Source organism: Sander lucioperca, chromosome 17 (genome assembly GCF_008315115.2).
Source record: "Sander lucioperca isolate FBNREF2018 chromosome 17, SLUC_FBN_1.2, whole genome shotgun sequence".
Lineage (NCBI taxonomy): Eukaryota > Metazoa > Chordata > Actinopteri > Perciformes > Percidae > Sander > Sander lucioperca.
The window spans coordinates 6,127,620-6,154,028 of NC_050189.1; the positions used below are offsets into that span (position 1 = coordinate 6,127,620).

Sequence of the window (26,409 nt, forward strand, 5' to 3'; positions counted from 1 at the left end):
TTATATATGTTAAAAGTCTGGATAATATATGTTGTTTGTATACCTGGAGTGGTAACAAAAATAATTTCCCCCTGGGATTATTAAAGTATTTCTGATTCTGATTCTGATTGTAAAGCATTCCTGGCTCAGCAGTTCATCCTCACAATACCTGCTGGCTCAGTGGAAACTACATGTCGTATAAAATAAGTGCCATCAAAATGACATTTCTTTGTGACTTCTGATTAGTTCATACAGTCCTGAGTGTGTCCCCTATAGCATACTATTTTTCTGACAGACACACAGAGCTCTGGGCAGCATTCGGACTCTTACTGTGCCTGTGAAGGAAATGAGTTTGAACCCATCATGCGTATGAGTCTGTATTTGTGTCCTTTGCCCTCTGCAAAGCACAACCTGTCTGCTGAAAGAGCTTCTTGAATAAAATTTGACTTCATTTTACATGCAGAGGCAGCCTCACATAGCCAGCAGGCCAAATACTGGAGCAACACACTATTTTGGATTTAAAAAAAAACATTTTGTTTGGCTTAGAGTTCGCAATAACTATTTCTTTATTCATGTCCTTGATAAAATATTCATACTAAACTACTTCTTCATTAAGTCTGTATTTTTGTGCTTTTCTGTTTGTTTTGTGGTGAGAGCAGTTTGTTCAAGGTTTTATATACTGTAAATAATTCTGACTTCACTATGAAAGCCACCGGACATTCATAAAGCCCAAGGGACATCCACATGTGCGCACACAACAGACAGACACACACACCACAACTCACAACCCTTTTATAAAAAGGTTTCATAATGTGAGAGACGGAGAGTTGCAAGAAGCTTTTGGCAGAAGAGGCTAAAATTTAATTGGGAGTTTGATTTATGGCGACATTTATGGCAGCCGAGAAGAGAACGCCAGGCCAGAGATTGAACTCTGAGTTTTATTTTAAGGTGCACTTGCCTGAATTGGGTTTGGATGAAGGTTGGCACTAAATACGCCTTGAGAGGCGCCGCTGTGAATAAAAGTTTCCGAATGATAAAAGGAGGAATATGGAGGAATAGATCTGCATGAGAGAAGACCAACCTTTATATTCTGTTGATATCAGGTTCAAAATCACATTGTGAGGACACTTAGGGAAACAAAGTTAAACCGAGATTGGACTGAAGCAGAAGGCAGAGGCTGCATGTTTAAGGAAATGAGCCTGTGACCGGTAGTTTGTTGGGGTCGACAGCTCAGATCAGCTGGGACGTTTGTGTGGCTGAAGATGACGAGACTCCGCTGACTCAACAACTCGCAGCTCGACCTCTATCTGCTGCTGTGGAGGTGCAGAAAGTACACAAAGACGTACCGAGCAGTTGTGAAGAGGAGCCTTTCCTCCATCTGTCCTGCAACAATGTGCAAATTAACTGCTTTTTGGTTCCGTTTTACCAGGATTTCTTTTACAGGAGCAGATTACTTAAACCCATTTTCAAATGGATTTTTTTGGCCCTATGAATACAAACGTTCTCCTTGAATTAGTCCTCTTAAAACAAGAAGTCTAGAGCTGAAAGTTAGTCGACTAATCGATTCATCAATCAACAGTGATAATCACCAACTATTTTGAAAATCAAACAATTTATACGTTCCCTCGTTTCAGCTTGTGAGTATTTGCTGCTTTTCTTTGGTTTATCTGATAGTTAACGGAACATTTATTGGTTTTAGAAAAAAAAGCAACATTAATCTATCACCTTAGGTTTTAGGAAATCGTGATGAGGATTTGAAAATAAATCAAATGAAGCCAACGTGGAAGTGCCAAAAACTGCAGTTCGGTTTTGGTCTCTATTGCCAAGTAGGGTGGGGATGGGGGTGGGGGGGGCTTCATAAATAACTAAGGGCATGCTGCTTTGAGGTGACAGGTGGGTGCCGTCACAGGACACTGTAGGCTTCATTTGAACAGCCTCAGCTCCATCCACACGCCACCTCTTTGCCCATGTTTGGATTAGCTGGGACGTCGGGCACTGCAAAGATGGCGCTGCCTGGAGGCACCAGGACCCGCCCACTTTAAGCATCATTTTGTTTATTCAGTGACCTATTGCTGGCGTCACAGAGACTACGTCCATATTGTATACAGGTAATGCTTTTAGTACAACTGTGTCTTTTGTCTGATAGGAAAAACTAACTTTCTGTCGATATGCTTCTAATTCATTTTTTGGATGTGGGATACTAACTAAAAAATAAATGAAAAAAGCACATGTAAACACATTACATCACTTCTGTAGGGCACTGAACAGTGAGATGGATTTTCTTTTAAACTTCCATGTTGCATTTCAGCGTTACACATGAGATGAATGAAGTTGTGATACCTCGGCCATGTTGATGAGTCCCAGGGCCAGGGTCTTGTAGCCCAGGATGGTCCGGTTCTTGTATCGCTTCCGTCGCTGCAGCATGATCTGAAGCTTGTTGGCGTCCCTCTTTAGGAAGTGTGGGTACTGCAGGTACAAATACACATAAATACACACATAAGCAAACACAGGCACAGAACAGCTGATAGGTGTGTGACTTGCTGGACGGGATCAGATGCAGACTGATAAAGCGATTTGTTTCCCAGGTCATGACAATAAGGCCGATTGTTGCATAAGGTGTTCACACCCGCTGACCTGTCTCCGCCGTCCTGAAGTGTGGAACCACTTAGTCACATCCTTACTATGACATTACCCATCATTAAGGATCTCACCGGCTGCACTATAAATGGAACAAAACAGACTCCTGTAACAATGTTTAAAGCCTCGAAATCTCTGCTGCTCAGTTTTAATAGGCTTCCTCTCCGCAGTGCTGCTGCTGTAGAAAGTTAAATGTATAATGTATAATGTCTGGCTCACTGCACTTGCTGAGATCCAGAGAGAGAAACTCCCTGTCCTTTTAGCAGCATTTAGAAACATGGAAATTGGAAAGGTTGATTTAGAGCAGAAGAAATCCTGCTGGGAATTACATTAACCATGCTCGGCCTGAATGCACAGGGGAAGTGAATGTAAAACGCTGTAAGTGTTGATGCATGCACGGTTCTGATGGTTAATACATGAAGCAACAAAGAAAACATGTTTCATTTGTAAGCATAAGGCAATTAAGAGATTCAGATTTTGCATGAATACACTATTAGAGGGTCGATACAAAAATCTATATTTTACAAAACTTCAACCATCTGCCTCAGCTCTACTTTGTGTTTAGTGCTAATTAGCAAATGCTAACATGTTAAGAAGATGATGAACATTGCAAATATTATACGTGCTTAATATCTGCATGTTAGAATTGTCATTGTGAGCATGTTAGCATGCTAGAAACACAGTGGACAGGTGAAGGCATGACCCACCCTACTCTGCCTCTGATTGGCTAACCAATCGCTCAATTAATCAGAGGCGGGTCATGCCTTCACCCATCCCTCCGGACCATTTATTCTAGCATCAACCTAAGTACAGCCTCACAGAGCTGCTAGAAAGTTGAATGTAGCCTATATAAAAGTTATGTCAACAAGTTCCAAAATCCAAATGGTTAGTTTTCAGTAAGTAAATGGTAGGTTAAAGCACTACCTGAGAAGAAAGGAACTTCCGGAATGACAAGGAAGTTTGTTTGTGAAAAAATAAGTCTTGATTTTTACTTCACTTTTGCTCATTAAGTTGTTTATAAATGTAATATTCATTTGCAGGAACTAGTGGTGATTAAATTTGCATGTAGTCCTTCAGTCTGACTATCTTTTTTTAACCACAGGGAATCATTGAACACCCAATATGATCCTCTGCAAAAAGGCAGGTAGTTTAGCTTGACATCAGTTAAGCAATTTTCTTTGTAGGTGTAGATTAAGCTATTTATAAGGAATATATTAAAAAAATGTTATTTTTGTTAATAAAAGATTACAAGTGTGTGTTTGCTTTTGATGGACAGGAACCTGCCCCCACTGAACCTTTGTTTTTACCTGCAGGGAAAAGGTGAGCTGCAGGTCGGTCTCTGTCAGTCCCGCTGAGGACAGCAGGATCTCGTTGGAGCGCAGGATCCGCTTAGAACCCTGAGTAGGCGACAGAAGGAGGAGAGACAGAAAGAATAGACAAAAGAGACAGTGTTATGATCATTATAACAATATGGCAGGGAAAGATGGAAAGATTACCGTTAGCAGCATGCCCGGTTATCTCTAGCAGAGTCAAAACAATGAATTATCATCAAGCACATGCAGAGAAGAGAGGTGTGGGAGGAAAAGGAGGTCGACACAGAGGGAGGTAAAGAAGAGGAAATTGACTGAAAGGAGGGAGCAGAGAGGGAATATTGAGCAAGTGGCAGAAGCGGCATGGAAAAAAAGAATTAAAAGTGGATTGTGTGCAAGAAACAGCAGAGAATTTAATGGTTTACTTAGAAAACAAGATGGAGATGGTGAGGAGTGAAAACAAGCCAAGGAGCAGAAACTGGGAGTGGAGCCACAGCAATAAAGAGGAATTTAAACATCTTTAATTGTATTCTGTGTCACAAAATGCAAGAAAAGTGTTGTTATTCTTCAATTATGGACAAGATGGAGATGACCTAGAGCGCACAAAAGTGCAACAGTGCAGGAATTAAAGGAATACACTAAATATGGATGAAGTCAACACTGATAAACTCTTCAGTTCCCATCCTAATTGTATGTTATGGAATGACAGCAGACCAAATCTGACAGTATACAATATATTCTAAAGTTATTTATAATAACCTTTACCAACTTAGCTGCCTCTGCTGTCATAAAGATGTCAAATGGTTAGAAATTGTACTGGACTTTTTATACCAAGAAGCTCCCCTCAAGCACAATAATTAATTTAGACTGCACAACTGTGGAGGAGTTGCAGAAGTATTTTGGCTGTAAACGAAGGAGAGGAAGGGTGTCCAGATCCAAATAGCTGACTCGACAAAACAACAAACGACTCCTACAGAAACATAAAAATATATATTTTTTTTTAAATACGCTTATTCTGTGGCTCATTTCAACATCTACTATATACTGGTCTGGCTCACTTAAAGAACGGGAAATTATTTAAGTCCTAAAATACAATTTTGCTGATTAAAGCTAAAGAATTGCCAAATTGTAAGCGGAGCTTAAAAAACTGTTCAAGCAACTACACTAAGTCACCAATTTATTTCCAGGAACGTTTAATCAGACGTTACAAACGTGAACATTGACTAAATAGTTTCATACTTATTCTGCCGTTTTTTTGGTTGCCTTTAATTATCTTTTAATATTTTAACATCGTTGCTGCAATGATGATAGTTTACTTTTATTACTGTTTCTAGCTTCACTGGGATTTGGATGTGTAAACTGAATGCAAGTGTTAAGCTGCTTTAACCCACACATTATCTTTCTGTTTCATAGCATCATTTCACATTATATTGGATTATATTTCCATATATATTATGGTTTTGTGAATGAAACCAAATCCATTTTAGCAGTTAGGGTTTTATGGTTACCATGCCGAACCTTTCCCCCCCCACTGCTGCTGCTGCTTTCATTGTCCGACTGGAGATATCTCGTACCTGCAGTTTGACGGCGATGACCACGGAGGTGAGGTCTTTATCCAGCTCCTTCAGCATGATCAGCTTCTTCAGAGTCAGGTTGAACAGCCTGTAGACAAAACACAAGCAGACTTGGATTAGAAGACATAATGGGGCTTCACCCAATGTTCAAACAACATCATCAACAAGTCATCAGTGGTCCATTCTTATCTGACAAAGCTAAACTACCAGATTTAGCCAATAAGTGGATAGTTAACAAGCTGGCCAAAACAAAGAGCTTAACTTCTTTACAATCATTAGAAATCAACACCTGTTCAGATGTTTATTTCCCTACTTATACATTTCCCTGTGATGAACATTTGTTCTGCAAAATGGATGAGAAGCTGTCAAAGGTAGTGAAAGCTTCCCAGTGAACTCTTAGTTGAAAGACAACATATCTGAAACGATGCTTAGAATGATGACAAGCTCTGAAAAAACATGCGCGAAGCGCCTGGCGCAGGTGCGTTTAGGGCGTGCACAAATCCACTTTTGCTAGTTTAACGGCAGAAAAAAGGGTCTGTGCCCCAGGCACATGGTTCAAAAGGGTTGTACTTAGTGTCTTCATTAATTCATAGGTGTGTTTTGGGCGTAACATGCAATAAACCAATCAGTGTCATCTCCCATTACCAGGCACGTTTGTACCTTGGCGCATTGCTATTATGAAGGTGGATTTGCACCATAATATTTTGATTTTTAATCTTTTGCATGTTTGTGTGCTGCTGCGCATCCCTGTGTGTGTAACAAGCATAGTATGCGCGCGCTGTGCACGAGCCTAGGCGCATTTTACTAATGCGCTGTTAAAATAACAATGAAATGCTGCGTTATTGACTTTAGACCAGGTTTTTGTTGGTCAATGGCGTGATCACTTCCCGCTGCCTCAAGACAGCAATACGCCAAGAATTCACCTGAACACACCTCCCTGTAAGACCAGCACGCCCATGGGCGCAAAGATGGGCACAGGTGCATTTGCTGTTTAAACGACGTGGGCCCTGGGCGGGAAATTGACAACTGCGTCGGTCTTAAACTAGCAAAGACACTTGTGTCGGGCTTTGCGCTGCGCCGGGTACAAGGTAGGACCCGTGGTGTTTATTTTTGCGTGATGATGCGTGAGCAGAGCGTTGCTGCAAAGTTAGTTACTGCATATTATTGCGAGTGCATGAAAACAATGTAAATCATGAAAAAGTAAAGCGGCAGCATGTGTCATCCCCTTTCTGACTCTCCACTGGACCGTCAAATAAAGCAAAGATAAAATGTAAAGTGACACTTTAGGCCTTTAGCACATCGTTGTGTTTTTTCTGATGACAATCTGTTAAAAAAAGATTCAACTATGCCCCAATGGGACTGGAAATGGTTTGCTATTTTTGTAAAAGTGTCCTACCGCTTAACACACACAAAATGCACACTAGGCAAACACAAGGTACTGTTCAAAAAACACAGAGACACGTACAAGACCAGAAGCACTTAAAGAACTGAAATGGAATCAGAGAAAAGAACAACACACCACACCCAAACAGCAGCTGTGCTGCCAGGGGTCAGTCTGTTGAATAATTCATCTCCAGGGCTTTAGACACAGAAAGTAGCCTGGGCGAGTTCAGAGAGATAGTAAGAAAACAAAGAAAAAAGGCAGCGATACAGATGGAATATTATGTGAAAGAATAACATGCAGTAAAAGGGAAAAGACAGAGAGGCTGACAAAGTACCAGACAGAGAAGAAAGAGACAGGAAGGGGAGGTAGAGGAAAATGACAACAGCAAAAAAGGAGATGTGGAGACAGTGATGAAAACACAGAGGAAGAAACAAGCAAGAAGTCAGACAATGAAGAGAGAAGGAGGGAGCAGGAGACATGGAAATTGAGGGACATATCAACAGAGAGAATAGAGATCTCAGGATGAAAGAGGCTGACACAATGTGTTGAACTGTCTAACATCGCAAATATAAAAAAAAAATGAAAAGTGGCTTTTTCTTTAGGACAGGACTATTTCATTCAAAGGAGGAGAAGAGAGGAAAATGCATAAATGTATGATAACATACAATAAGACATTTAACTGTGGAGGCCCATGTAAGGAGTTAAAAGATGAATGAACCCCATTTTTTTCTAATAACTGAAAAAATGGAGAGAAAAAATTTAAATAATTACCCCCCCAACGAGATCCCGACTCCTATTCCCTGGTCCTCTTTATCAGTGCCTGTGCACATTCTATACATATAGTATGTACTGTTGTTGCCAAAAATTATGATAACCAAGTAACTTTTTTTAAGTAATTTATTAAATAAAAATGCCAACATTTGCTGGTTCCAACTTCTCAAATGAAGATTTGCTGATTTCCTGTTTTGTAGCATTTTATTTTTAATATATTTAGGATTTGGGGTGAATAAAACAATCAATATAAAAAAGGCATCACCTTTTGCAATATGCCATGATTTAATAGACTTAAAATCACTAGTTCATGAAGCAATGGCTATGAGCTGGTATGCTGCTAAGCCGTCGGTGCCCTGCTCACTCTTTTGCCACTATGACTGTCGCTGCATCTGAAAGCTATCCTGCAACTACTGCTGCTGTTTATATTGAATCTTAAAGGGGAACTATGCAGTTTTCTTTTAGCTTAATTTACCTTAACTGAACAGCTTCGGAGTCATTGGAATGGTTATATGACTTTTTTCGGGTTGAATGGTGGTCGTCTCGCTTCCCCCTAGCACCTGTGAGCAGAAAAACCACCTTTGCAACTTTTGGTTGGCGAGCCGCCAAAGTATCGCGTGATATCAGGTCTCGCGATGTAACAAATTGCTTCACGGCACTGCACACATACAGGAACCGGCTATCTATAAGAACAAGGTAGCGATGGAGTTTTTCACACTATCGTCATGGCTGAACCGGCAAAAAAGAAGCAGAAAGCTAAGAAAGCATTATCGGAGGAACAGAGAAAGAGGAAACGGCAGACTGACCGAGCGAGGAGTCAGACACAAGTTAACATAGGAACTGTCAAATATCTATTCCGAAGCTGTAGGGGGAGCTCTATAGAGAAACCTACGAGCAAAAAGCGAGAAAACAGCGAAGAAATTGTCAAAACTGCATAGCGCCCCTTTAAAAGCCCCACATCCACCAATAACTTCCGCAGGGGCAAGTTACAATCACCACCCAATCCCTGCTGTACTGGGTGTGGTGTGTAGAGGTCAACACCTAGATGTAAAAAAACAACAACTCTATAGCCTGCATTCACATAATAATCCATTCCACGTGATTTGGGTGACTGAAAAGAAGAAGAAAAAAAGCAAACACCATCAATAATGGAAACAATTGGCCAGGCTCTACATAGATCAATAGTCCAGGCAGGACAAGTGGGAACGAAGGAAATGCTGACAGACAAATATAAACACACTCAAACTTCTATTTCAACTATAAAGATGAAAGGCAGACAGAGTGGACAGAAAAATAGCGCCTCTCCACCCTCAACTCCCTCTCATCTTACCTGGGCCTTCCTCCAAATCCACCCCACTTTACTGCCTTTCATCTTCTTTTTAAGCGTCCCTATCCCAATGCTCAAAAGTGGACTGCTGATGCAACAACTGTAACACTCAGCGACAAACACTGAGAGCCTCCTCGGTCCCAAGGCTTTCTGCACAAGATCAAAGTGGCCAGGAGAGGCTAAACCTACAAATAAATACGAATCAATTTTTTCCTCTGATAGAAAAGGGGCAGCGAAGTGCAGCTTCTGATTACACCTGCTGGATCTGAGTGGAGTGGATCAAGGTGGAGAGGAGGCTGGGAGCCAGGGGTCGATTTGGGATGGGACTGAAGGACCTGACGTAAGCCATTAGGGAGGCAAGGGTAGACAATGGACGAGGAAGAAGGGGTGAGACAGTCAGACAGATAGGCATGCAGTAGGGCTGGGCAGTATATCGATATTATATCGATATATGCGGCTAGATATCATCTTAAATTTTGGATGTCGTAATACAAGTGTTGTATTTCCTGGTTTTTAAAGGCTACATTACAGTGATGTCATTTACTGAACTTACCAGACTGTTCTAGCTGTTCTATTCTTTGCCTTTAGCCACTTAATTATTTTATTTACATGTCTCCTGTTGTTTTTAAGAGAAAGGAATAGGAAAAAACATCAAAAACATACCTTTAAAAAACCTCACATATGATAAAGAAAAGCAGCAAATCATCACAACTGAGAGGCTGAAACAGAGAGACATGTTTTTGCTTGAACTCCCAGAGTGTGATCAATCACAGAGCTGATGAGACAGTAAATGTTTATGACACCGCTGGGGCCTTCATCGCCGGACATCATAGCTGTAGGTTATAGCTTCTGGAGACTCCTAAAACTCCTCGACCCTCGAGTATGGTGAATCAAAACTCAAATAAGATTTTGTACTGATGGTGCTCGCTGTTCAACGTCTCAAATCTACACAGAATCAGGAGAAATGCTGAAAATCTAAGCAGCAGAACTGTAGCACAAAACTCGTCTCTTAAGCAACTGCTCACTGGATCACTTGCATGACACAACAAATTCAAAATTCTCCTCGAGATAAACTTACAGTAAACAGCCAAGCTGACGCTGTACTTAACTGTTGCTCAGTAAATGGATGCCGGTGTCACTGGGACTTCTGCATCACTACCTCTGTACTCGGCAGAAACACAAGCCTTCCATTAAAGCATCAGTAAAAGCAATGGGAATAACAGACGATGGTCCTTAGTTGCCGTTTTCATTAATTTTCGGACATTTGTCTCTCACAGGAAAATTGAAACGGCACCTGGGCGATGACCCCTGCACTCTTAACTATTATCCACAGCGCTGTGGAGGAAGGTCTGGCTAGTCCACACAGCATCCCGGGATGGGAGAAAAACGTGCTCTGGTTTATTGCCATTTCATTAAACCAATCACAATCGTCAAGCAAAATAGCCTCGAGAAGGAACTTGTTTTGGTGGAACATGTGTACGTTCAAAAGTTGTTTTAGTCATGCAACAGAAAACTCAGATTGGACAGATAGTCTAGCTAGCTGTCTGGATTTACCCTGCAGAGATCTGAGAAAAGATTAACCATAGTTCTCATAAATCCACCAGAGTTTAGAATTCCAATACAAAGAAAGCGGAAGGTAACGGACATCCGGCCGAAAAGAGTGTCATCAGGCGGAATTTCCTGCGGTGACGGAGCAATCCCGGCAGTGAAACGTCGTGGATATGGACTACAGCACTTGTAACCCCAGCTGACGATGGGAATCACATTGTAAAGGTCAAAACAGTCTGCCTGCCACAACCGCTTCCTCTCTGGTCCAGTCACTACACCTCAACAGTCACTACACATTATTATCAATCTCAACAAAGGAACAGACCAGAGCAAAGGAGGATTTTAAAGAAAAACACACCAGGGTACGATGGCAAGAAGCAGCACAGGAAACAGGATTGTACAGAAAGGATTGGAAAAATGGGAGCACAGCATCGTCTTATTCTATTTTAGCTTGTTTTTATTTTCTACTCTCTTAAACAAATGTTTTGAATCTTTTTTAACTGCTCTTTAATATTTTTTATGGAAAGCACTTTGAGTAGTGTTGATGCTGAAATGTGCTATATAAATAAAACTTGTATTGCGTTTCTTGCACAAATAATTACAAACCTGCTTCTACACTGCAACAGCTGGGATATGATTATAGGCTGCAATGCATAATGGAAAAAACAAACAAACCAATGTGTCTAGCTAAGCCAGGATTTTGATTAATTCCCAATAGGATCTAAATCTCTTGAGGGCCGAATCTGGTTTTTATACTGATACTTGAGAAAGATTTTATGTTTGCACATCCACTGAATGTCAAAAAAGTCTTAGAAAAAGTCTCTTAAATAAGCTAATACTCTTAAAAAGTATTAGCAGATGCTCTTTGAGCGAGGTCTGCTCCTTTCCACACGTGAAAGCTGATGCCCTGTGTGTCATTGTCGGGTAATGTGCTTCTGCAACTGTTTTGTAAAACACGTCGCCTGGAGAATGTGAGATCTGAGGAGCAGCTTTCTAGTTACAGTGCGCTAGACATGATAATTATGATCAATACAGCACAGAGACGCACACAGATTTCCCCTCTCGGTTTTAACTGTGCTATCGATAATGTCTGGACGAAGCCGCAGCCACCACAAATGAACGTTAAAGGCGGTATGTGGAAGTGCCTCAGGTTGCAGTTCCTCCAATGGCTGCTGGCTCCAAAATGCCAAATAAACCCTCAGACTAGGAAAACACACTACTTCTCTTGAAAAACACGTAAACACATCTTTCCATGCAACACACTAGTTTTACTTCTTCTTGTTTTACAAACTCTAGTTCCAGTGAAGAGGAGTTTAGGAATGTACTGTACTTGGTTGGGTGTGTTTGCTTTATTGACAGGTCTCAGCCAAATCCCTTGGCTAAATGGGAATGTTTTTGTTTTGGCTTCAAACTGCTGTCAACATGTATGTTTGTGAAGGGAGTTTTTAAAGGTCCTATGGCATGCTGCTTTTTGGATGCTTTTATATAGGCCTCAGTGGTCCCCTAATACTGTATCTGAAGTCTCTTTTATATAGACCTTAGTGGTCCCCTAATACTGTATCTGAAGTCTCTTTTATATAGACCTTAGTGGTCCCCTAATACTGTATCTGAAGTCTCTTTTATATAGACCTTAGTGGTCCCCTAATACTGTATCTGAAGTCTCTTTTATATAGACCTTAGTGGTCCCCTAATACTGTATCTGAAGTCTCTTTTATATAGACCTTAGTGGTCCCCTAATACTGTATCTGAAGTCTCTTTTATATAGACCTTAGTGGTCCCCTAATACTGTATCTGAAGTCTCTTTTATATAGACCTTAGTGGTCCCCTAATACTGTATCTGAAGTCTCAGACCTTGGTGCAGAATTACAGCCACTAGAGCCAGTCCCACAATGAGCTTTCCTTAGGATGTGCCATTTCTGTGTCTGTAGCTTTAAATGCTATTGAGGAGGAGAGGGGGGGGGGGGGCAAGGTGGAGGGTGGGGGTGTGACCTTGACCAACTGCCATGCTTCGCTTGTTTTCAAGCCATGATGTCTCTCTCTTTCTCATGGGTGGGCCAAATTCTCTGGGCGGGCAAAGCAGAGAAAGGGGAGGTAACCTTTCTCCTTATGACAACATAAGGAGGAGATTCCAGATCAGCCCTTCTGAGCTTTCATTTTCTCAAAGGCAGAGCAGGATACCCAGGGCTCGGTTTATACCTATCGCCATTTTTAGCCACTGGGGGACCATAGGCAGGCTGGGGGAACTCATATTAATGTTAAAAAAACTCATAAAGTGACATTTTCATGCCATGGGACCTTTAAAGCCTGGTTTCCTTGTCATCTTCCCAGCTGTTTGAAACCAAAAAATTCTGCATTCATGTTTTTCGAGTACATGATGAGGATGTGATGTAAATAAATTTGCACAATAAATCTGTGTGTCCTATTTCTACTCAACATCTTTTCGCCACCTGATGTAGTCGGCTAATCAATAAGTTGATTGGGAGACTAAATAAGCTACAAGGATTTTGATAGTGAAGAGTCATTTATATATTAAAGACATTGAGCAAGTAAAGATTGCAAATATTTGATGTTCAAAGGTGAATCTGGGCTCTGGGAATGTTATATTTTAGAGATATCTTTTTTTTAAAGCAATGCAACAAACATATTTTCTTGACAGCACACTCCAATTAAGCTCTACTTTTGTATATTCTAATAATTTAAAGCCCTATTCGGACGGGACTAGTATTACCAGGGGACCGCTTACAATTTAAAAATTACCCCCCCCCACGTCTGTGTTTCGTGAGGTGTGCCTATCTTTTATATTTTTCCACATTTTGTAAATTTCCTGATTAATCAATCTAATGCATCCTTGGTTGTCAAGTCCACATGCGGGTCCTGTATTTATGCCCCTGTCCTGTGTTATTACATAATAAAAGACAGGAAAGACATCCATCTGCAGGGTGTGTGTTGGTGTGTGGGAGAGGAACAGTGTGTGTGTGTGTGTGTGTGTGTGTGTCCTCAGTGAGTTACTGAGTGCATCAATTTGTCATAAAGTCTTCATGCTTCTACAGGACAAACTGGAGAAGACCTTGCTGTCTGACTCACCACCACTAAATAAATCTTTAATGCCCCTCTGGATGACAACGCCTGTGTTTTCCCAGAAGTTGCTGCTATTTGTTTATTTATTAGTTGAAGAAAAGAAGACATGGGTGGATGAAAGGAGTGGAGCATACGGAGGTAGAGAGAATGGTTCAATGATGACTGTGGGAAGATTGACCTCTGACATTCTGGAAAGGCCAGTCTCTGAAGAAATACAGCGCATCTGTCAAAGACAACAAATGGAGTTGTGCACACACACAAACACACAAATTGAGCCATAAAACAATATCAAATATTAAACTACTAGAAGGTAAAGCAAGTTGAAGCAAGATGCAAAAAATAGCCTTGACTTATTTAGGGCTCATTTAATTGATTTATCTGTCAGTTATGGGATTCTTTTTTTTTTTCAATTTAATGAATGTTCTTTGTAGAGATGGTCCGATACCATTTTTTGCTTCCCGATACCGATTCTGATACCTGAACTTGCGTATCGGCCGATACCGAGTACTGATCCGATACCTGTGTGTCATATATTTTATTATGTTTTAACAACTGTATACTACTATCCTTGTATGGATGTGATATTATTTCTATCTTTGTTGTCGGTCTGGCTCAGGTTAAACTCTTTGTGAAACATGAACAAACACAAACAATGAACGCCCCAGAACTTTCTTTTTTTATCCAGTTTGACAGTCAGTTATAACGGAAAAAGAACATAAATAAACTACTTTAACATAGATTTTCTTTAGGGCTTTATTACGTGGTATTGGATCGGTGCATAAACTCCAGTACTTCCCGATACCAGCATTTTAGGCCGTATCGGAGACAATACCGATACTGGTATCGGTATCGGAACATCTCTAGTTCTTTGGTCCATACAATGTCTAAAATAGTGGAAAATGCTGCTCACAATTTCCCAGAGCCCAAGGTGACTATTTAAATTGCATTTTTTTTGTCCAAGATCTAAAAGACTCAATTTACAATGACAAGTAACGTGGAAAGGTTTGCATTCTTGAATTCAGGCATCTCAAGAAGTAGTATTAGTGTGATGATGCCTGCACACTAACAAACTTTAATCATCTCTTTAGATGTACAAAAAAAGGGGCATCAAGAAAATCTATTACATATAAAAACTGTGACAGAACATTTTAACATTTTAGAAGATAGAAACGGAGCAGTCCCGCCCGCTGCAGAGAGCCGACAATTTGAAACAGCAGCGCTGACTTTAGAGTGAAAAAACGTTACAGTGTACATTGATGTTAAAATGTATACAGGTTGGCAGGACGGTCTGAAATGTTTTGCACGGTCATTCGCTGTACGTTTTGTTGGTAAATGTGAGATGTTCGAGTCACACACACGTCTCGTCTTCATATCAGAAACTAGGAAATTAATTTGACCCGCTCTCACTCCCGCTTGGTCAGTGGCTGCACGTGGGATGCTGGGATTGTGTTAGTAATGAAAATGCGATAGGGGGCCCCGGCTGTCAATCAGTGTCTTCCAGTGATGCGGGCCCCTGATTGGACCAGGCCCGTAAGCAACCGTGTACCCTGCTTACCGATAGTTACGAGTCTGAATCACTCAATTCTCATTGGCTACTCGCCAATGTGGCAGGTAGATTGACAGTTTCACCCAATTTCATGCCCTGCTTAAAAAGCACCACTCGAGCTACCTCGCACGAATGTCGCCGGACGACACCATTTTGTAAACATAGCCATACTGAGAAATACAGAGAGAGTTGTGTGGAGCTGATAGGCTTAATTAGCTTTGTATCAACTGATTTGGTAATGGTTTGAATGTAACGGATGTTCATTAATAGAGATGCGTGTGTGAGAAGCGAGGATATTGAAAAGCACCATTGAAAATGTGTGAGTGTGATGGGGGGTGCGAATGCCTGTGGCTTTAAGGAGGAAGGTGCCTATGGTTCCCTTGACAACAGTCCGTCAGGTATGACCTTGCCGTGTCACACATGCAAAACAACATGCTAAGTATACGGCACAGAGGGGAAACACCTCCTCCCATCGACATTCACACCATGCCTGATCATTTATTTTCAGCTTTTCAACCTCAATAATCTTAACTTTCCTCTTAACCTCACTCCCTTTCATCTGACCCAACACTATCGTCCTTCCTGTTATCCCACGTCACCTGTCTTCCTCTCCTCCTACTTGGCTCTTGTCTTATTTCCCCTTGTCCTCTTGTCATGAGTGTTACTTAAGGCCTACTCCTGCCATCGTCCCTTCCTAGCGTAACGGTCACTCACCTCATCTCCCACCGCCTGCTCTCTTCTCTTAAATAACCTGGCGTCCGCTCCTCCCTTCAGTAATTGTGATCAATGGCAGCACCGCCACAAAGAGTAAGAGCCTTGCTCTCCTTTATTAGCTTCCCCTGCTCCTCTCCTCCAAACTCATTATCATTCCATTACATGGATTAGTCTGTTCCCGGCACACAGCTGGGCCAAACTTATTTTTAATTGAAATTGAAAATTTTAAAACTTGAATTTTAAAACTATAAAACAATAACCCAATGTGATCATATCATCATGAAAAGATTCCACCTAAAGCTATAATCATGTCAAGCAGCCCTGGCAGCTGAACAAATGTTATTGGTATTGCTGGTGTTTCAAAAATCTCAAACAATACAGTGAAAGATGTGCAATAGTACCTGTGCATCAATTGAGCTAATGCTACAAAGGCAACATTTATTGCTGTACCAAACCTGAATTACAAGCATGTCAGAGTCCACTTTTCCTACACTTCCCACAAGAACCTAAATGCACCTTTGAGGAGGACTTTTCAAAGAAGTGCCTGTTTAACTGCAATACCACGAAACAATTCAAAACAAATAAGGACATGGTGCGTAATGTACGATGGATTACCTGCCGTACATCAAGACGAGACCGGACGTGTGAAACTTTGTAGACTAAAGCTAGAAAAACAATGGCTCAGTCGGTTTGCTGTTCTGAGGACAATGATGCAGAAGCATATTTGACAGTTAAACTGAAGGACTGACAATGTGACTGACAGCTCTCTGACAGGTGATTTGAAAGCATTCAATGTTAGTTTTTATTCACAGTAAAGGCAGGAAATATGGGAAATGAGAAGAAGGTCGACGTGCATCAAGGGACCCTGCCAGAATCCAACTGGAGACATTAAATGCTATGTGTCTTAACCAATCTGCAGCTAGTAAACTCTGGTATACAAAATTGCTTTAATGGAAACCTAAAGGCAATGCACACGCAGGCAAATGTATGTAACACATGCTATAGGCCTAGGCATAGCTACCAGTTAATCACACACACAAACACAGGGATAACACAAACAGCAGCATGTGATCAGTGTGTGTTTGTGTGTGTTTTAGTTTTTGCCACCTTTCTAGAGTCACTTTGATCCTGGTAGATTTATGGGCATGCGTTAGTGGCCAGCCAGCCAGCCAGCCAGCCAGCCAGCCACACACACACACACACACACACACACACACACACACACACACACACACACACACACACACACACACACACACACACACACACACACACACACACACACACACACACACACACACACACACACACACACACACACACACACACACACACACACACTTTGAAAAAGGGTAAAAATAACCCAACAACATACAAAAGAAGGTTTTAATGGGTTATCCAATACTGGTGACACACAAACTTTAGACTTTGATCTTTGTGTGTGTGTGTGTGTGTGTGTGTGTGTGTGTGTGTGTGTGTGTGTGTGTGTGTGTGTGTTTTTCTCAAGTGAAGAGGTGGGCTGGTGTGGCTTAAAACCTCATATGGGGGCTTTTTGATCCCAAGGTCCTCAATAAGCTTATCAGCGGACTCTACACACTAACCTCTGACACACTAATGTACATACGCACAAAACTCACACACACAGGGGCACAAAAAACACTATGCTTGTACAAATGTACTTGTGCATGAAATCCAGAGCACGCAGAAGCAGGGAAACACTGTGTAAAGACAGAACAAGACAGAGAAAGAATAAAAGAAAGGGAGAGAGAGAGAGCGAGTCAACAATGTTTCACAGTGTGGACCCTCACAGGCAGCAAAAATAACAAGCATTTGGCTCCTCACTAACAACAGTCTTAAAATAGCTCTCGGCTGAGTGGAGACAGCCTGTAAAAATGTCAACAGTTTGGCAGAGCAGCGCTGAATCATTTTTTTTCCCTCCTCTTGCTTTTATATTAAGATGCAAATAGAATAATTAATCTGAAAACAGATCTCAAGATCTCAATGTGCATTTTTACAAGATTGTGTGAGTGACAGCGCAGCTTGAGCACAAAAATTGGTTAGGTGTACAGCACCACAAACAATGTGACGTGGAGAAACCACGGAGTATGTGGTTGATACTAATATATTTGCAATTTGTTGACCATTAAGAAAACATTTAGCTTTAAATTGTTCTGCTAGGCAACATATGAGAAAATGTTGAGTAACTGTGGGTCCACAACTACATGAAATATGACCCAAATCAATGTCATAAAGGAAGAAGCTGTTTTTATATTAATCTAAAATGGGTTATATCATTGCACATTTTATTCATTAAATGCCTCAGACGTACTAAAGTCTGCTGACATTATAGCCGGGTTTGGAGGAGCAGAAATAAGGATTCAGTAATGTTCTGCTGTGGTCAAACAGACACACTGTCAGCACTGATTTTACTCAAGTGTTGACTGAAGCAAAAGATGCGGGATACAAAAATGCTCGTTAAAAAAAAACAGAAAAGGGCTGCAGCTAATGATTATTTTCACTGTTGGTCAATCTTCTAATTATCTCATAGATTCATCAATAATGTTGCATGTCCATTAAACATCAGTAAAATTTCCCAGAGCCCAAAGTGGCCTCTTCAAATTGTTTCTTTTGTTTAATCAACAGTCAAAGATATTCATTTACAATAAAAAGCATTTTTTTCGTTGATGACATAACTCAAAACAATTAGTGGGTCAACATGAAACAATAAAGCGTTAGCATTATACTGCAGAGGCTGGGAAGATACTTATACATGTTGTAACCATCATGGAGGCTCTTGGTGTAATTCATTAGCTGAACAGCATTTTCAAGGTCACATTATCTCAATTTTTTTCCCCCCCTAAACGACGAGACGGGGATCTGGCTACGTGGGATCACCAAAGAGCTAAACCCCTCTACAGGAGCACAACCTGCCTGCAGAGCAGAATGAGTCATAAAGCTCTGCAGTCTGCTCTGCTTCTCTTCCATGACCATCTGACAGCTCTGTGGCAGCCAATAAGCTGCTGGACAGGGCGGGGCTTACAGAGTGGTGAGGGGAGGGATGAGGCATGGCGTCAGGTGGCCAAGGCATCAATCATTGAGAAGAGAAATTTTGTTAAATCTGAAGATAGGGTTGGAGCAAAATTGAGAGCAAGAACAGCGTGTATGTGTACTGTAGGTGTGTGTGTGTGTGTGTGTGTGTGTGTGTGTGTGTGTGTGTGTGTGTGTGTGTGTGTGTGTGTGTGTGTGTGTGTATAGGCTATACCACCCCCCCAAGCCTGGTCTTACACATGATTAGCATGCTGGTCACATCAGCAGTCAGACTCCAGTGAGGCTGAAGCTTCCTTGCTCGCAGTGGTGCAGCAGACTAATGCTTCAGTAACATGAGAATGAAAAGGCAATATAGCAGAACAGTCTGGCAAACACTATTTGAAAAAACAAGACACTCTGTGGTTTTGCATAGAGGAGTGTGTGTGTGTGTGTGTGTGTGTGTGTGTGTGTGTGTGTGTGTGTGTGTGTGTGTGTGTGTGTGTGTGAGAGAGAGCATTTTTTTATCTACAGGAGGCCCACGTGTCTTCACAAAAACAGAAAGGTAAGCAGCATCAATGCCAGTTTATGTTTCTTTTAAAGGGAAAGTCCACCGATGTTATACATCAAAGTATGGTTACAGGTCTTGTAAAGTACTACTGCATTTGCGAAAACTATTTGTATAAAGCCTTTTGTGGCTCCAGAGGGAGCTGCGCTGATAAATGCACTCAAGTGATGTCAGTGACAGTTGGGGCTAATGACTAAGAGTGACTAAGAGTCCAAAAATGAAAGAAATCTGGAGGTGCGGAGTTAGAAAGAAGTGAGCTTTCCAGACCTCTGTAGCCTGCTCCTCATCCTTGCTTGAGGCTAAGCAGTTTGAAGCTACATTCGCTGCTACTGGCCTAACACACCCAAACCTCTGAACTTGCTGTCGGCAGTCGAGTTGCATTTTGGTAATGTAGGTGACGGTGTCAGGTTAAAAAAAGGAGGAAGAATGCAATGGAATTTAAAAAAAAAACACAATATCTCTGCTTTTGCTGCATTGATTCTTTCTTTTTTTTTTTTTTTTTTACTGTCTTTCATGAGTCTGACAATGTTGTAGTACAAAGCGAAATTGCTGAAGTACTCTTTGAAGGAGCTATTTGCAAGTTGGGGTTTATGTATCAACTTCAACTTCATAGTCCAAAAGAGTAAATTTGTCTTACAGCCAGGTGAAACACAAACCACACACAAACTTGAACACAAGATACATAAAACATATGATAAAATGTACCTATCAAGCTCAAAGGTACAGTACATCAAGTGATAGCATGACATAAAACCTACAAAAGTACAAGTACAACAGCCATCACCATCATCATCATCCAATGGTTAAGGCATCATAACCATCATCGCGCGCCAAATGTTACATGGAAGACTTTTCATCAGTTGATCATGACCAGTTTTGGCTTACAATCTGGTTAAATGGGGGTAATATTTTCAGATGAGTTCAAGAGTTTAGCACTATGACTTGAGTTCACTGTTAAGATTAAGCCATGTGTTATGCCTACAGAGGTTGAGTGCTTCATTCTCAAAAGATTTTGTTTGGCACGTCTTTTAAAAAAGGATTAAAATTGAAAAAGTTACATCCACAGAAGAAAATATCTGCAGCGAATGGGAGGAATCACATTAATAATCGTCTGACTCATGGAGCAGGAGATGCTGTGGTTTCATTTGATGAATCATTTGGTTGCCAAAAGAGTCACAGCTGCACCTGTGTTGCAGTACTTTGGATTTTTATTTAGTCATTTAAGAGATATATCAACCAAAATATGCAGCTTGAGTATCAAACACTCTAAAATAAATCGGCTGCCTTACAGCACACCAAAGCTCCTGAATTTAACCCTAACCCTCTTTTTTGTTTGTTTTTTTGACAGTTTTTGTTGACTAGGCAAGTGTTTGTAAGAGGATTTAAAATTTTATAAGGTCTGTATTTTATTCTAGGTCAGAGATACAAAGCTTTTCTGGCTATGGTTTTAGTCCAATCAAATGAAAATCATCCCACCACAGCAAGCCTAGCAAGGTATTAACATACAGAAATGTTAATGTAAATTGTTGTAAATTAAATTATGTCTAGGGTATTATTACATTATACAAGTTTGTAAAGTATTTAAAATTTGAACGTGCACCAATCTAGTGCCCGGCCGATTGCTTGGCCTCCAGTATTCTTTATTTATTTTACGAACCGCTTGTCCAAACAACTTCCCAATCGACACTGAGCTTCCTTGGGTCCTGAGCAACACACCTGCCATGACATAGTAGCGTCCCCATAGCAATGCTAGAGTATACACGTCATTTGATAAAAGCCAGCTTTTTGGGACTAGGCTATTATATATAATCTGAAAGTTGCATCGCTGATGCCTAAAATGTTTGAGTTTGCTACAATGCAACATCTCCGGTCAGTCTTTTTTCATCATGTTCTAGAATGTACTGTAGCGAGGAATGTTGAGCGAACTGTACCCAGCATGCCGTTTGGCAGTGTAACAGTTAATAGGGGTCCCCTCTCAAATTCAATGCAGTACACAGTGTGTACATAACGCACTATTAATACAATGTCTCGTAGATCTCAAGAGCTTGCACTCGACACTGCACTATCTTGGGTCCTCAGCAATACACCCACAAAGTGAGAAGTCGATCGGATGAACTGTTGTTACGACAATCGCAGGGCAGACATACTGTACAGACAGACAGAGACTCCTTCCATTTTAGTTTGATGATTGTGCAGCTTCTGAACATACTGAACCCCCACTGTGGTGTAATCAATCAATCAATTCCATTTGTTACATGAAATTGTACAAGGTACAATTCCAGCAAAATGTTATCTCATCAGCTCCATAAATTTGTGCATGATTCATCATGAAGCAGAATGTAGCCGGATCAGCATACAGAAAAAGAGTCACCCGGTTGAATGGCACTGGCACTCCAGGATCAAGCCAGGTGATGCTATTCTGATGGAGCCTCGGTCGCTCAGTAGCAACAGTCTTTAATCAGGCATAGAGGAAACCTCTGGATGATGGGCTGAGAGCTTTGAGCCACACACACACACACACACACACACACACACACACACACACACACACACACACACACACACACACACACAGTATACCAGCAATAATCTCCCCACAGTTTAGGGCTGCAACTAACGATTATTTTCATAGTCGATTAATCTGTCGATTATTTTCTCGATTAATCAATTAGTTGTTTGATCTATAAAAATGTCAAAACATGGTGAAACATGTGGATCAGTGTTTCCAAAAGCCTAAGATGACGTCCTCAAATGTCTTGTTTTGTCCAAAACTCAAAAGATATTCAGTTTACTGTCACAAAGGAGAGAAGAAACCAGAAGATATTCACATTTAACAAGCTGAAATCAGAGAAATCTTATTTCTTTTTACAAAAAAATGACTCAACCGATTAATCGATTATCAAAATAGTTGGCGATTAATTTAATAGTTGACAACTAATCGATTAATCGATTCATCGTTGCACCTCTACCACAGTTATTGTCGGCACAGACTCGTCCTGATTCAAATCTTATCAATGTTTGTCTGAACGGAGCACAGCATCCAACCCTGCTGACACACATTAGAAAACTGATAGCGCCGTCTGCTCATGCCTGAATACTGGAGGGGAAGCAAACAAACGTGTACACAGAGGAAGCTAATCATGGTTTCGCTAATCAATAGGCATGCATGCTTTTCTATTAGCTCCAAACAGAGAGATAGAGGGAGGTAGAGAAACAGAGGGAGAGGATAAAGGAGGAAGAGCAGCACTACTAATCCAGTAGCTTTTAATATAGTGCGTATCGATCCATGCTGCATCCCTGCAGCCAGTTCAGGGAGCCACAATCTGCCTGCCTGTTCGGTTCATGTTGATATTGCAGATGCATCATATTTAAATGTATACCAATATTCCATAACTTATCTTCACAGTCATTTTGGTTAATATTGATAAATATATTATACATACAATGCAACAACACTATGTGTCTAGGTTGCAACCGTAGTGTTGATGTGCTACTCTGAAACAAGTTGGTACTGATACACATTTATCAGAATGTCACTACAGCTGTCCCTTAAACTCATCTCTTTAACTGGAATACAATGACTTCATACATTTTGTTTAGAATCTACCAAGTCTCTGAATTTTAAAGTCTTTAAAATGTTGGTTCCTAGGAATAACGTATTCTTACAATTATTATGGCTTCTTTCTGAAGTATGGAAATTAAAAGTATTTATTTCATATGCATTTCCGTTTACTTCCACACAGTAAGAAACATACATATACAGTATGTGGACCATGTGAAGTATTTGTATATAACAAAGCCCAATTTACGAATTAGGCCGGTTACACACTGGATGCGTCGCGCGAGCGTGTCAGCTGCGTGGCGTGTCCGTTTAACAGGTTAGAGCTTACACACTGCCTGCGTGAGACGCGCGTCTCAGGCGCGACGCGTGCCTGCTAGAAATAGAACCGACGCCTATTTTTCACGCGAGACGCGAGCGTGTTGGAAGTAATATAGAAATATTGCACCTGTCATACAGAACAAAATATTCGGTAACATATTTTGCAGTCAATACTGCTGACGTTGTCTTGCTTTAATCAAATCAGTAGGCTATATATTTATGTTTAACAACTCTCTCCCCATACGTCGAACACCCCTATATATAAAAGGTAGGATAGGCTACAATAACAACGTAGTGTGTGTTCTGAGTGACGGTCCAACATCAGATAGGCTATATAGGCTCTTTACAGCTACACAAAGTTGTTATAAACAGACAGCCCACTTACCCATTTTTCAGAGTTTGAATCTGTCGGCGCTACGTCCCAAGATCAGCCCTCCCTGTACCTAGCAGCAGGAGCAGCGCCGCGTCAGACACGCTTCTGGTGTGTAGGACACAGAAAAATCCACGCAACCGCCACGCTTCTGAGACGCAACAGAAACGCCACGCTCGCGCAATGCATCCAGTGTGTAACCGGCCTTTAAACAGCATATTTACTCACTGCAGGTGAATCCACAAGCCCTCATTGCAATGTAGCTAAAATAATTCCAGCAAGGAAAGTAATAGGATGCAGAGAATGCAGTGCTCAGGTGTTCATATTTTCATATCCCAGCTTTCATATCTGGGTGTTAAATGGGGTTAACTGGGATTTATTGGGGTTAACTGTTCATATACAAGCATTAATGTAGCCTAGACTTTCCCTTACTACTTCTAAATGGGTCCACTGGTGCATCCTGCTCGAAGAGCCTCATTAGTTTGGGTTCTTTAAAATTATAATTTTTTTTGCTCAAATGATGATGCAAAATGTTGTCGCAGCTTAAATAAGCTCAGTCTTTTAGAGGCTGTTGGAGGGAACAACTCAAAAGCAGTAGAATTCAGAGAAATAATCATCTCCTGCTTAAAATACTTTGTTTTCTAAACATGTGCTTTTGGCTTCCTGTTCCTCTGATCTCCTGTCCAGTCTTATCAGATCTGCACAAAAAGGCATGAGATCCAAAACTCACCTTGACATAGAAGGCGAGTTTCAATAAATAATGACAGCAAAGAATGACATTAAAACTAGTTTTCATCAGCTAATGGCTTTGCTGTCCTCCCGTTTTCCTAATCTTTTAGTCCACGTCTGCTTTTGTTGTTTTTGTTTTGGTACTTGGAAGCTTGTATGGCATTCCAGGAGAACTGCTTTGTAAGTTTGGGGCTATAATTAAATGAACTGAGTGTTGTGTAGCTTCTGAGGTTGGGTGAAAAAGAGGGTTGGTTTTCACCAGAATATTGAATATATTATATTGAATATAATACTTTTCAGGAAGATTAGCTGTTAGTTCTCTCTCCTCCTCTGTGACATTTTCCTTTTTTCATTGTGTGTGTGTGTGTGTGTGTGTGTGTGTGTGTGTGTGTGTGTGTGTGTGTGTGTGTGTGTGTGTGGCATTTGCAAACTGAATCTATTAATAATTATGCCGGCCTGAGCCTGACATTGTGTGTGCAAGTGCGTTTCGCCTAAATAGATCTAATATCAATTTCAAAAGGTATGTAACCTGCATCAGAGGATGGCAGGCTCTTACAACAGGGTCACAGTCACACTGACACAATGCATTCAGACTAAATGTGTGTGTTTTTCTGTGTGTATATGTGCTGCAGGCTCATTTCCCCACCCTTTCTTATCTCTCCCAGTAACACAAGCTGTCCACCACTCTGGCAACAAAAAGCAGCACTATCTCTCGTTCTTCCTTTTATCTCCTGCCCGCTACCTTCTCTTCATTCAAGGCTTTTTTTCTATTTTTCCTCTGGCGATCCACAATTCTCCATCCCCTCCATCTGTCTCATCTGATAGCCGTTTCTCTCCATCCCATCACCCTGCATTCTGCAGAATGTGTAAATGGACTGTATTTTGTATAGCGCTTTGTCTTAGCGACTACTCAAAGTGCTTTTACAAAGTACAGGCACCATTCACACACATTCATACACTGTTGCTGAGGCTGAACTAGTAACGTTATAAAAACTACAACACCACACCGGATCTAGCTAGACTGGAAACAAAACAACAGACACACTTGTTTGGGCTTGCGAGCCGGCCAAAGAGTAGTACATACCTGCAAACTAGTCGCTTTTCGGCGAAAATCAGCCATTTTGAATGGGGTCCGAGACCCGGTGCTAATACGGCACCGGTGCCTTAACGACCGTTATCTACCGGACCGAATAGCAACGCGGATTTCAATGCCTTATTAAGGTGCCACTTAAATGCCTGCGCCTCTCTCTGATGCTCCGAAAACGGATGTTAGAGGGAACTGAAACATCGCCGCACGGGACGCTAGTCAACACTACACTTAGCAGCAGGTAACGTTAACCTACTGTTAGCTAGCAGCTGGAGTAAACACGGTTAAAATGCTGACAGCTAAACCCATCCAGTGGTTGTTTTCGCCGTTTTGTGCTCTTTTTTTTTTTTTTTTTAGATCTACTTTTTATTGTTTTATATTTTTGATTTTGATATATATATATAAATATAAAAAATAAATAAATCTTTCGGTTCAGGCACCGTTTTAAAAGTATTGTTGTATCATGTTTAAGAGCATTAAAATGAGAAAAGAAACAATGGAACAAAAAGAAATCAAGGGACATTTAGAACAAATAAAAATATGCGATTAATTGCGATTTAACTATGACATTAATGCAATTAATCGCGTTATTCCAGTCCAGTCAGTAAATTGATCACGAGATGAGATGTGTCAGGATCTGTCTGATTCAACTCAGGAAATGACAATGACTGATCGAGACCGCCTCCACTAACTAATTACCTGGGGGATACTCCTGCAAATAAACCCTCTGGTGCGGTTTAAAAAAAAGCACCACATCTAAAAGTTACAGAATTTCAGCAAGATTGATTATATTTGTGACATTTATTTTGAAAGACCTCAAACATCAAATGTGTAAAAGATGCCCGAGGCTGCCAAATATCAGCACAATCAGCTTACAAAATCA

The 26,409-nt window shown here is 40.9% G+C and overlaps 1 protein-coding gene across 2 annotated transcripts in view; it reads right to left on the reverse strand.

Annotated features, from left to right (window-relative positions):
• LOC116053137 (phosphofurin acidic cluster sorting protein 1) overlaps positions 1-26,409 on the reverse strand; it is a 67,639-nt gene that overhangs the window by 25,510 nt on the left and 15,720 nt on the right. For both annotated transcript variants that reach the window (XM_031304084.2, XM_031304083.2), the window contains exons 2-4: positions 5,501-5,588; positions 3,924-4,013; positions 2,320-2,445 (exon numbers count right to left, since the gene is read on the reverse strand). In XM_031304084.2, the coding sequence (XP_031159944.1) occupies positions 2,320-2,445; positions 3,924-4,013; positions 5,501-5,588 (304 nt within the window). The remainder of the gene's footprint in view (positions 1-2,319; positions 2,446-3,923; positions 4,014-5,500; positions 5,589-26,409) is intronic.